This window comes from Anolis sagrei, chromosome 2, assembly GCF_037176765.1.
Source record: "Anolis sagrei isolate rAnoSag1 chromosome 2, rAnoSag1.mat, whole genome shotgun sequence".
NCBI classification, from domain to species: Eukaryota; Metazoa; Chordata; class Lepidosauria; order Squamata; family Dactyloidae; genus Anolis; species Anolis sagrei.
In genome coordinates, this window is record NC_090022.1 from 43,756,752 (window position 1) to 43,769,241 (window position 12,490).

At 39.9% G+C, this 12,490-nt stretch overlaps 1 protein-coding gene across 4 annotated transcripts in view; it reads left to right on the forward strand.

Annotated features, from left to right (window-relative positions):
• The window catches only part of CNTN6 (contactin 6), a 304,683-nt gene that overhangs the window by 264,968 nt on the left and 27,225 nt on the right, over positions 1-12,490 (forward strand). For all 4 annotated transcript variants that reach the window (XM_060766325.2, XM_060766326.2, XM_060766324.2 and 1 more), the window contains 4 exons: positions 2,437-2,612; positions 5,121-5,238; positions 7,808-7,966; positions 8,049-8,198. In XM_060766325.2, the coding sequence (XP_060622308.2) occupies positions 2,437-2,612; positions 5,121-5,238; positions 7,808-7,966; positions 8,049-8,198 (603 nt within the window). The remainder of the gene's footprint in view (positions 1-2,436; positions 2,613-5,120; positions 5,239-7,807; positions 7,967-8,048; positions 8,199-12,490) is intronic.

Below are 12,490 nucleotides of genomic sequence, written 5' to 3' on the forward strand. Positions count from 1 at the left end.
TACTTATGCACTGACTTCCCAGCTGAGCATCTGAGTGCAAAACAGCTTTGGGATGCAACAGACTATTACAAAATGCTTTTCCTGGAATAGATGCAGGTTCAGTCCCTTGTTTTGCTATACAAAGTACTGAGTGTGCATCTATACCAGGGAAAATATGTTTCAAAAGAATGAGCTTGAGACATGCTTGCAACAGTTACTTTTGGACGTCAGGTATGGGGAGGCATTTTTCTGTATACAAAATTCCTGGAATTTGTTGAGTTTAGCTCTTTACCAAATTAAGCGCAAGCTACATTTTATTATAGGCCACCCTAGAGCATTTGGTACATGGCCAAATAGCCTTAGACTAAGATTTGTTCATTTTGAGTGGAGATGGCTTCTGCTGTACCTACTCTTGGATCTACAAGTAACAGAAAGGGCAATTACATGGGACACTTACCAAGGCCATGGTGGTCGTACTCCAGACCACCCCCAGGGGTGGTTCCACTGCTTGCCTTTGTCCCACTGCAGTGGTGGGACAGATTCCAGATTGTCCAGTGGCACAAAACCTGGTTAAGCTCCATTGGATGGCCACCCTTACCTGTGTCATTTCTCTGAGCCATATGGGCACCAACAAAATGACATGGGGAAAGCCGGATGGTGGCACTGACTTGTTTGAACAGTGGGCCCAGTTCTGAATCAGAACCAGCCCAGCTGTTCACACTATGGTACAGGACTATGGAGAAGTTACAGAGCATTCTCTGATCTTCCCTAACATGGGCATATTTGCCACAACTTTTCCTAATGTGGGCATAAACACCACAGAGCTGATTCTTGCTCACTTGGGTTCTTCTCTCTCAAATGTGGACGAAGAGAGAAGAACCTGAAGAACAAATGGGGATCGGTCAGAGAGGAGAAAGATCAGTGTTATGCAGGCCACAATGCCAGGAGATGGTTCACCAGTATTTTTCTGCATACTGTTTTGGTGGTCTTCATTTACAATAAATAAGCTCCTCATGCGGGGACATGAGAGAAGCCTCCCACAAGGATGATAAAACGTCAAATCATCTGGCGTCCCCTGGGCAATGTACTTGCGGACGACCAATTCTCTCACAACAGGAGCGGTCGCTCCTGACACGACAATTTTTTTTTTATAATAAATAAGGAACATGGAATTTAGAGCATCTTATATCTCCCTAATGCAGGGGTTGATGTTAAGCTACCAAATACAGGGCATTTCATAAAAACGGGCAACTTGAGGTACCTAATAGGAAATAATATGTATGTAGAAAAGTGCGTATGATATGAAATATTGCATGTCATTATTATCTGTTTTTTGTTTGATGGAGAGGTAATCAAAATGTGAGAATGTTTTGGGTCACTCAAACTATCTAACCCTATTACTACTGCGAACTATGACATATTCTTCAGTGCTAAGCATGGTTGAGCTTCTAACAGTTTGTGGTCATACTAAGAAGCTTAAGGTGGCCAAAAACATTTCCCTCTTCAAAAATCAAATAACCACAACCTGTTAAGTATATACAGTATAGGTAACATTCAAATGGCTGGACCTTACTTGAGTATCTCATGAAGAATGTTCTAAAGGTCATGGGATAGAATTTTGTGAACTGACCGATTAAGTTCACATGCTTCCTTATTAAATCTTGGTCTGGTATCTGCTTCTTTACTCTCTCACACAAACATAGAAACTATTTGTTTCAAATGAACATGTTGTTTGCTTCTCTGCAATTAACACCATAAATCAGCAGGAATCTCTGCAAAATCATGATGAATATACAGAAACACAAAGGAAAAGACCACATCAAACATGCTAATTGTTAAAGCAGTCAGTACAGGGGTACAAAATATTTTCTTATATTTGCAATGGATTTTGTATGTGATTGAAAGCATTATTTTGTTTACACAGCATGTTATTCATTCAGTCTGTAAAAATGGTAGATTTGTAAAAGAGAGCATAAAATATGTTCCTCAGAATATTTTGGTTTAGTATTTTTAACCAAAATTTTCAGAGCTTCATTGTTTATTTGATTATTTACTTTTAAAAAAATAAAATTGCTCACATCCTTCATCTGTCTCCTACCAAATAGTATATATTTATATTTTATTTATCCCCATGACTAGAACTGTTGTCAACATTTATTTCCAAACATGTGGATCCTTATCACTGCACAGTGCTTTCATCAACTTAAGCATTATTTGCCTGAACTTCTTACAACAGTGGAGCTGTCTCTAATATGACTGGAAAAAATACCAACAATACTAAAGGGGTGCAGAGATCAAACTTGTAACTCTTTTTCATGTCACTTAAGCAAATTGTGGTTTTTGCTAATGATATGCCTGTGAATGAAAGTAAGATCTCTAGGATCTTGGTAAATTCTGTTTAAAGTAATTCTGATTTATGAACATTTTTAAGTAACAAAGAAGTACCTTTTCTTACAGAAAGAACAATAATTAACATTCCTCCTTCTAATATGGATGTTACGGTTGGAGAAAGCATAGTTCTGCCTTGTCAGGTTTCCAAAGACCCATCTGTTGAGGTTGCGTTCATATGGTCATTCAATGGAGATGTGATTGATTTTAAAAGAAAAATGACTCATTTTGAAAGAGCCGGAGGAGTAAGTTTGTAGACTTCTTTATTCTTTAGTCAATTTTGTGTGCATTCAAATTCAATATTTAAAATCACATGAGAATTTGTCAAAAGTCATCATGATAATCATTGACATCATCAGCAGCATGTATTCATTCATTTATCCAGACAGTTTTAATGACAAATTTTAAACTTACTTTTTGTCTAAAATTTGTTTTGTGTATTTTAATGTATATTTTGTGGAGATGTGTTTTAATATTAATATGTGTATTCTATGGAGTATTTTTAAATGATTATATGTTTTCATTATGGGTTTTAGCAATGTTGTAACCTGCTGCAAGCCATAGAATCATAGAGTTTGAAGAGACCTCATGGGCCATCCAGTCCAACCCCCTGCCAAGAAGCAGGAATATTGCATTCAAATCACCCCTGACAGATGGCCATCTAGCCTCTGTTTAAAAGGAGGCTCCAAGGAAGGAGCCTCCACCACACTCCAGGGAAGAGAGTTCCACTGCTGAACGGCTCTCACAGTCAGGAAGTTCTTTCTCATGTTCAGATGGAATCTCCTTTCTTGTAGTTTGAAGCCATTGTTCCACATCCTAGTCTCCAGGGAAGCAGAAAACAAGCTTGCCCTCTCCTCCCTGTAACTTCCTCTCACATATTTATACATGGCTATCATATCTCCTCTCGGCCTTCTCTTCTTCAGGCTAAACATGCCCAGCTCCTTAAGCCACTCCTCATAGGGCTTGTTTTTCAGTTGCCCCCCTTGTTTTAGTTGCCCTCCTCTGGACACATGGAAATGCTATGTGAGCATGCAGCCAGCCTCTTCACACACCGAGTGTTCCTGAATAGAACAGATGGAGCCGTAACCAGAAGCCACATGGTCCAGCTCTGTTGAAAAAACTGTCCGAAGAAGCCAAACAAACCAAAAAAGCTGAAGGAAAACAGTCAAAATGAATCTGTGCGCAATTCAAATGTGTTCTAGGAGATAACTATTAGATATTTAGGTAGTCAGTGGTTTTTTTCCCCTTTCTTTGATGTGTATCTCAGCTTTTTCAAATGACTAGAATTCCAGAATGCTTCCATCATCATCATCATCATCATCATCATCATCATCATCATCATCTAGCACTTAAAATACATAGGTATCAGGCCCGTAGCCAGGATTTCGTTTCGGGGGGGGGGGGGCTGAATTTATTTCAGGGGGGTTTCGGGGGGGGCTGAGTCTGAGTGAAAGAGGGTCTAGCCTAGCAAACCTTTTGTATTATTACCCCAATACCCCCCTGCATATGGGATATATTGAGTATGGTGATCAGATCATGATATGAATAAACATAACAGTTTAAATAATGCACCGGTAAGGCCTTTTCATGAACCACCATGAGAATTTCGGGGGGGGGGGGCAAGACCCTCAAGCCCCCCCCCCTCCCAGCTACATGCCTGATAGGTATTAAACTATAAAAATATTTTGCCATGTCTTATAGTGAAAAATAAGTGAAGATAGTTAGCAGTAAATAGAAAATAGAATTAAAATGGTAAAAAGTCAAACCCATCCATTTAAAAGCTGTGTCCTGCTAGCCTAGGACAATGGGGGCTGGGAGATATTCATATAGCCTCCTATGGAAGGAGGTTCCATAGTCTGAGAATGGCTATTGAGAAAGCTATTTACTATAACTTCACCAAACATCATGCGATTGAGATCCTTCAGAAACTGGGCAGCTTACTTAGAGAAACATGGTCTTTCAGATAACCTGGCCTCAGATTGTATAGAGCTTTATGGCTCATAGCCAGCACTTTAAACTGTGCTTGGGGTTGTAAAAAGGAGTTATGTACACCCTGTAATTGATGTGTACCACACTTTGTCTCCATTAGAGTAAGTGAAATTTCTGGACAGTAGGGCATTTTACAATGCAACAGAACTGGATGTAGTTAAGGCATAAGTCACTGTAGATAGTTTGAATGTTTCGAAAAATGCTGGTAGTAACCTGTCATTGTGCAGATGAAATCCTGGACTATATATAAATCTCAGAATCAAGGGTTGGGACTGGATCAAGAACTACACTCAGCTTCAGAGGAAGTGTAACCCCATTCATTGTAGGCTGCATCCCTATTCTCTAATCAGCTCTTCCATTGCACAGACAATACTTCTGTCTTGCCTTAATTTGGTTTGTCTACTACTAAAGCTGTAGGACTCCACCTCCCACTTCTATCAGGTCCTCAAAATTTAAAGGCCCTATTGACTTGAAATGTGCATTGTGTCTGAACTCTGGAAGCCAAAGTTTCAGCCCCCAAAGTACCTATTTCCCATTGGAAACTTTATTGCATTATATAAACATATCCATTTATTTTTATTTTTAGTGCTTGCATTATTTGTGAAACACGATTAAAATGTCTGCAGGAAAGACAGTGATAAAAGTAATACATAATTTAATTTTAAAACTGTACTTTTATTGATACTTAACAAGTCACAAAAAATCCATTATAGAAAAGGCATTATGTGTAATCAGTGCAATGTTTCCCCTTTTTCTCTCTCAAGGAATCAGTTGGGGACCTTATGATAAGAAACATTCAGTTAAATCATTCTGGCAAATATACTTGCACAGTGCAAACAGCTATGGACATCCTATCTGAAACAGCAGAAATCATTGTAAGGGGTAAGTGTATTAACTCTAAAATGCCAACTGACTATAGCATGGAGAAGAAAATGATACACTCAAACAGCAGAGAAACTGGTTGAATGAAATGTTAGTTCTGCTGGACCTCTCAGCGGCCTTCAATACAGTTGACCATGGTATCCTTCTGAGACGCCTCACAGAAATGGGACTTGGAGGTACTGCTTTGCAGTTATTCTGGTCCTTCCTGGAGGGACGGTCCGAGAAGGTGTTAATGGGTGACACCTGTTCGGCTCCACAACCGTTGTTTTGTGGAGTCCCTCAGGGCTCAGTACTGTCCTCGATGTTGTTTAACATCTACATGAAGCCGCTGGGAGAGATCATCCAGAGTTTCGGACTAAGGTGTTATCTGTACACAGATGACATCCAAATCTGTCACTCCTTCCCACCTGTTACTAAAGAAGCTGTTCAGACCTTGAATCGGTGCTTGGCTGCTGTGTCGGACTGGATGAGGGCTAACAAATTGAAATTTAATCCAGACAAGACAGAGGTCCTCCTGGTCAGTCGAAAGGTCGAACAGGGCAGAGGGTTACAGCCTGTGTTGGACAGGGTCACACTCCCCCTGAAGATGCAGGTTCGCAACTTGGGAGTGATCCTGGATTCATCACTGAGCCTGGAACCTCAGGTCTCGGCGGTGACCAGGGGAGCTTTTGCACAGTTAAAGCTTGTGCGCCAGTTGCGCCTGTACCTTGGGAAGTCTGACTTGGCCACAGTGGTCCACGCTCTGGTTACATCCCGAATAGATTACTGCAATGCATTCTACGTGGGGTTGCCTTAGAAGACTGTTCGGGGACTTCAACTAGTCCAATGGGCAGCAGCCAGATTACTCATCGGAGCGCCATACAGGGAGCATACCACCCCCTGCTGTGTCAGCTCCACTGGCTGCCGGTCCACCTCCAAGCACAATACAAAGTGCTGGTCTTGGCCTATAAAACCCTATAAGGCTCCGGTCCAGCTTACTTATCTGAACGTATCTCTTTCTACGTTCCACCTCATAATTTAAGATCTACTGGGGAGGCCCTGCTCTCGGTTCTACCAGCATCTCAAACGCGTCTGGTGGGGACGAGGAACAGGGCCTTCTTGGTGGTGACCCCCCCCCCCCCCCCGCTTGTGGAATTCGCTCACCAGCGAGATTAGATCAGCGTCTTCCCTCCTTACTTTTAGGAAAAAAACAAAGACATGGTTTTGGAGCCAGGCCTTTGGCTAGTGTGCACAGCAGCACTTTAGGCACTGAATTCGGACAATAGGATTGTTATGAAAATTGGAAATGGCTATATGACTTGTGATTATGTGATTTGTTCTATGTGATTATGTAATTTTAATTAATATCACTGTTTAATTGTTATGTAATAAATAAATATTTTTTTTAAAAAAACATCATAATCTACAGCTAAAATGTTTCCTGCTGTTATATATCCCTCCTGGGCTTAAATTTACCTGATGGGAAACTAACCAAATCAGATGAAAATGCCAACATATATTATTTCTTCCCTCATACTGTTTTAACTCATATTTCTAGGATATGTGTTTACAACATTGTAAGGAAAGATAGATAAATAGATATCTGCATTTGGAGGGCTTTGTCCTAAAAGATAACATCTAAATGTTGTAATAAATCATTTTTAAGGAAAAAAGATATCCATATTTTTGATCAAGTTAATGAAGTCGTTATTTGTTGGCATGTACCCCCAAGTTATTTCTGAGTTATGGTGAGTGTAAAGTGAGCCTATTATAGAGTTGACGTGACAGGATTTGCTCAGAGGAGGTTTACCATTATCTTCCTCTGAGGCTTTGTGTGTGTGTGCGCACACGCACATGTGTGAGGAGTGACTTGAGAAACTGCAAGTCGCTTCTGGTGTGAGAGAATTGGCTGTCTGAAAAGACATTGCCCAGGGGACGCTCAGATGCTTTGATATTTTACCATCCTTGTGGGAAGTTTCTCTCATGTCCCCGCATAGGGTGCTAGTAGAGGGAGCTCATCCATGCTCTCTCCGGATTCGAACCTCCAACCTGTCAGTCTTCAGTCCTGTTGGCAGAAGGGTTTAATCCATTGCACCACTAGTGGTTCCCCTGAGGCTGAAAAAATATTACTTGGAAAAGATCACCAATGACTTTCCATAGCTGTGCAGAGATTTGAACTCTGAAAGACTAGAATTCAAATACCTGGAATAGTTTTAGTCCAAAACTCAGATTACTATACTATGTTGGCTCTCACAATTATTGAACACTAAATGGGGATTATAAAGCTCACAGTAGAAGGAGAAAGGTGCTACCTGAATGAAATAATTGAGCCCACCTGATGGAGAAAACACTGTAATCAGGCTCTTGTCTCAATCCTGCCCTGGGTGTCTATGTCATCCTTGAATGCACTAAAAGAGGAGGCAGGGCCAGGAAATCTATGTTGGAATGCATGTTGTGGACTGATATTTTTACAACCATCCCGAATACTTCTAATAATGCATTGCATACTAGGTTCAAAACTGGACTCTGAAGAACAATCCCAGTACAAACCTATCTGTTAAAATAATATGAAGTCTTTCTTTGTAATAAGGTACTCCAGGTCCACCCAAAGATGTTAGCATTGAACATGTCTCAAGTACAACTGCAGTACTAAGCTGGAGATCTGGAACAGATAATAACAGTCCCATCCAGATCTACACAATTCAGACAAGGACTCCATTTTCAGTTGGATGGCAAGCAGTTTCAACCGGTACATAATCATACTTCTGACTTACATTTGATGTTATATTTTCGAAATATTCTTCTGCTAAACCATTTTGTCTTATATCTAGTTCCTGAAGTTATTAATGGAAGGACCCACACAGCAACAGTGGTTGATTTAAACCCTTGGGTTGAATATGAATTCCGGGTTGTGGCTGGCAACAGTGTAGGAATTGGAGAGCCAAGTGCACCATCAGAGCTGCTAAGAACTAAAGCATCTAGTAAGTTATGTGACATTATGTTGACAAAGTAAAAAATACAACTCAGGAACAATGTCTGACAAGAACATCCCCCCCTCTTCAATATTAACTTTTATCCCTTTAATCTTCTCTGCCTTAGAATTCTGGTGCCTCTCCACTAGAAATCCCATAATTCCATATTATTGTTTACCTCATCAGATGGGCAAAAATGCCCGCCTTATGACACTTCATTTGAGGCATGGAGCACACTAGCTCCCATCACATGACATGGCAAAATAAATTCCCATTGAACAAAATAGACAGACAGATAATAAAAAAGAATAGATATATCAAGTCTTGCAATAAATCCTGAAAAATCAGGTCTTATACATAAACATCTTTCCTGGCAAGAATTAAAAGAAATCCAAACAATCCTGGGGATAAGGTTGGGGAAAACAAAGCTTAAATACTGGAGAATATATATCCCAAAAAATCTAAATAATAGGATCAAAATAGTTAAGATGATGATGCATCCAAACATTTTATTTCTCTTCCAGGCAATACCATTCAATATAGAAAAAAAAATTAGAAAAGGGACACCTCAACCTGAGTGCTAGGGGCCAAAAAAAGCAGAATATCCAATTTGTAATTTTTCTTCCCACAAGAAAATGAAGGATGGGGAGCCCCTAATCTACCAAGTTCCTTTGAAGCATGCCAACTAGTAAAACCATTAGAATTGGAGTTCGATGATGCAAAAAGATGGGTAAGAATTGAGAAGTCAATAACTGGGTGGAACCACTGGTCATGCCTAAAGGAAAGGATGAACAGTCATCAAATAAAGGCAATAAAAAGAAGCCCACTATCTACAACATTAGAATGCTGGAAAAATGTCAAAATAAATTCCCATTGAACACAACATTGTCCTAGTCTCCAGGGTAGCAGAAAACCAGCTTGTTCCCTCCTCCCTATGTGAGGGGAAGTCATAGGGAGGATGGAGCCAGCTTGTTTTCTGCTGCCGTGTAGACTAGGATGAGGAACAATGGCTTCAAACTACAGGAAAGGAGATTGCACCTGAACATTAGGAAGAACCTTCTGATTGAGATGTTCAGCAGTGGAACTCTCTGCCGCAGAGTATGGTGCAGACTCCTTCTTTGGATGCTTTTAAGCAGAGGCTGGATGGCCATCTGTCAGGGTGCTTTGATTGTGATTTTCCTGCTTCTTGGCAGGGGGTTGGGCTGGATGGCCCATGAGGTCTCTTCCAACTCTATGATTCTACTTCCAGTGGGGCTCCATGCCTCAAGTGAAGTGGAAGTGTCGCAGGAGGCAGCAGCAACTCATTAAGCTTCCCATGTTGTACAGGAAACAACGGGACGGGGGGATGGGGAGAGGAGGAAGGCAGGTGATGTGCCAGGCCCACCGGATTTGCCACGATGTGTGACGAATCTCAACCTTAATATGATGAAGTCCTGAGCCACGGCAGTCAAAGTGATGCCAAATTACATTAATTCTACCCTGGAGATGAACTCTGTTTCATGCAAAATCTTCCAGGAGCTCCTTCACCTCAAAAGGAAGGAACCATGGGGGGTTCCTTCCTCATCAGGATCATTGAATATGAAATCTGGAATATAAAAGATACAGGGACATCAAGAGAGCACTTTGGTATGTGTGAGTAAAATATTGATCCTGAAAGTTCTGGAGATCTCAGTGAACTTGGCCTACTTGGCTGCTTAAGTGTTCCATATAGACAGTAAGGAAACAAATCTGCAGTGCAGCCAGCTGCTAAAACTCTTCATTGCCAATTAAAATCTACCTCAGAGCAACAGGTGTGACAAATAAATAGTGATGAAAGGGTGAGTAAAAAAGCCTATCTTATAAGGGCTATATTGCCAACTAAAGCCTAGCTGAGTGTTTATACATTCCTGGAGGCAAATGAGCCACTGCTCATTTCATTAAAATTGAGCTGAGAATTAATTGAGCTTCTGCTGATACAGTTAACAGCAAATTTCATCTGTTTCTCCACTATGACCCAATTGAGGCCTTGTTGAACAGTAGTATAAATATCTTTCCTATGCAAATACAGTAAATACCGAACACTTTCAATACAGGCACTAATTGAGCATTAACTGGTTCATGGAACAGTGGAATGTTAGTTGAGCTTGCTTTAAAAGTCTTTCTTCATTCCTCATTTAGTTAACTATCCCTGTCCTTAAACTTTTGCAAATCTAACACATGTTATCCAAAGTGAAGGATAACAATGGGCAAATTCCTTCTAATGAATATAAAATATCTACAAAAAAAATTGAAAAAAGCATGTTAGCTATATTGTCAATATTTTATGATCATTGCTTCAGCAACTTCACAGCACAGTTTTAAAATGTGAAGTTGTTCATCATGTAAGAATGCACTGAAAAGTTTTTGCCATTGCAATCCTAGCCATTTGTACTTAATTTTGTTGAGTACAGTAAATCTTATTCCCCAGTCAATGGTATACAGATTCAGCCAAAGCTACTGTCAGTAATTACCTCATAATACTTGGTGCTTCAGATTAAATAGAATTGTTACTGTTACTATTATTATTACCTCACTTCTTTCTCAGAATTGAGCCCCAGAGTGGATCACAACTTTAAACATTACACAATTAAAAATAAACAAAAGATAATTAAAATGCAGTTAAACATGTTATGATCATTGAAAAAAATCCAGTTAAAACATATTGCAATATATAAATAAAATAATGTATGAACACCATGTACCTTGACCTGTTCTTAAAAACATTATGTGTTATTATTCTATATGAATAAAAAGGTTTTATAGAACTATGTTTATAACTCTCATACCACAATAGGCAATAGTCCCCAAATGCCAATAAACCCCATCTATCAATATCATTCTTTCCCCTACAAATTAATGAGCCAACATATGAACACAATACTCTGCATGAAAACACTGGTTAGGGATGTCTCGTGGTTCATCTACACTACAGAATTAATACAATTTGACACCATTTTGGTGAGGTGCCAGCACTCTTTGGTAAAGAAGGCTAAAGACTTTGGCCCCATCTTCACTGTCAAATAATGTTTTAAACTGCATTATATGGTCAATGTAGATTTATATACCAGTAATATGGGTTCAGTGCAATTAAACTGCAGGAATGATTACACGATGTGATTGACCAATGTTTTCAGCAAGGAGACACTAATGATATATGTTTGTTATTGACTTTGCTATGGTTTTGTAATATTTTAAGGTTTTAAATTGTATTTTATGGTCTTGGTACCAACTGTGAATTGTCCCGAGTCGCCTGCAGGCTGAGAGGGATGGTATATAAATATAGCAAATAAATAAATAAATAAATACATACATACATACATACATACATAAATAGTTGGATTCTATGTAAAAGTACCCCTCGCAGGAGATGCTTAGGGGCAAGTGACCATGTGCTCCTAAAGTTTCTGATGCAAAGGAAGGCCAAAACAAAGAAAAGTCAAACCCGCATTCTGGACTTTAGCAGAGCAGACTTCTAAAAATGAAGGAAATACTGAGCGGCATTCTGTGGATGCTGTGATTAAAAGACAAGGGAGTTATGGATGGATGGGTGTTTTTAAAAAATGAAATACTCAAGGCACAATTGCAAACAGTGTCAACAAGGAAAAAAACTAAGACAAGTGCAAAGAAGCCAGAATGGATGTCCAAAGAAATTCTAACTGGGCCAAGTCTCAAAAGAGACAAGTGGAGAAGGGAAGAAATCATAAAAGAAGAATTCAAACAAATTCCTGTAGGGAAAAGGTTCAGAAGGCTAAAGCGCAATCTTAGGCTTGCCCGGGACATTAAAAACAATAACAAGGGCTTCTTTGCTTACGTTGGTAGGAAAGGGAAAAACAAGAAAGCAAAAGGGCCTCTGTGAGGAGAAGATGGGGTAATGCTGACAGGGGATAAGGAAAAGGCAGACTACTTCATACCTTTTACACCTCAGTCTTCTCACAAAAAGAAAATTGTCCTCATCCTCAGCAAGATGGAGTGGATGAAGGATTAGGGAAATCCAACCCAAATAGGGAAACAAGTTGACCAGGAATACCTGGCCACTCTAATCGAATTCAAGTCCCCAGGGCCAGATCAACTATACCTAAGAGTATTGAAGCAACTAGCAGAAGTTATTTCAGAACCATTGCCATTAATCTTTGAGAGTTTTTGGAGAATGGGAGAAGTCCCAGCAGATTGGAGGAGGGCAAATGTGGTCCCTATCTTCAAGAAAGGAAAAAAAGGATGGTCCAAACAATTACCGTCCGGTCAGCCTCATGCCTCACGGCAATACCAGACAAGATTCTGGAAAA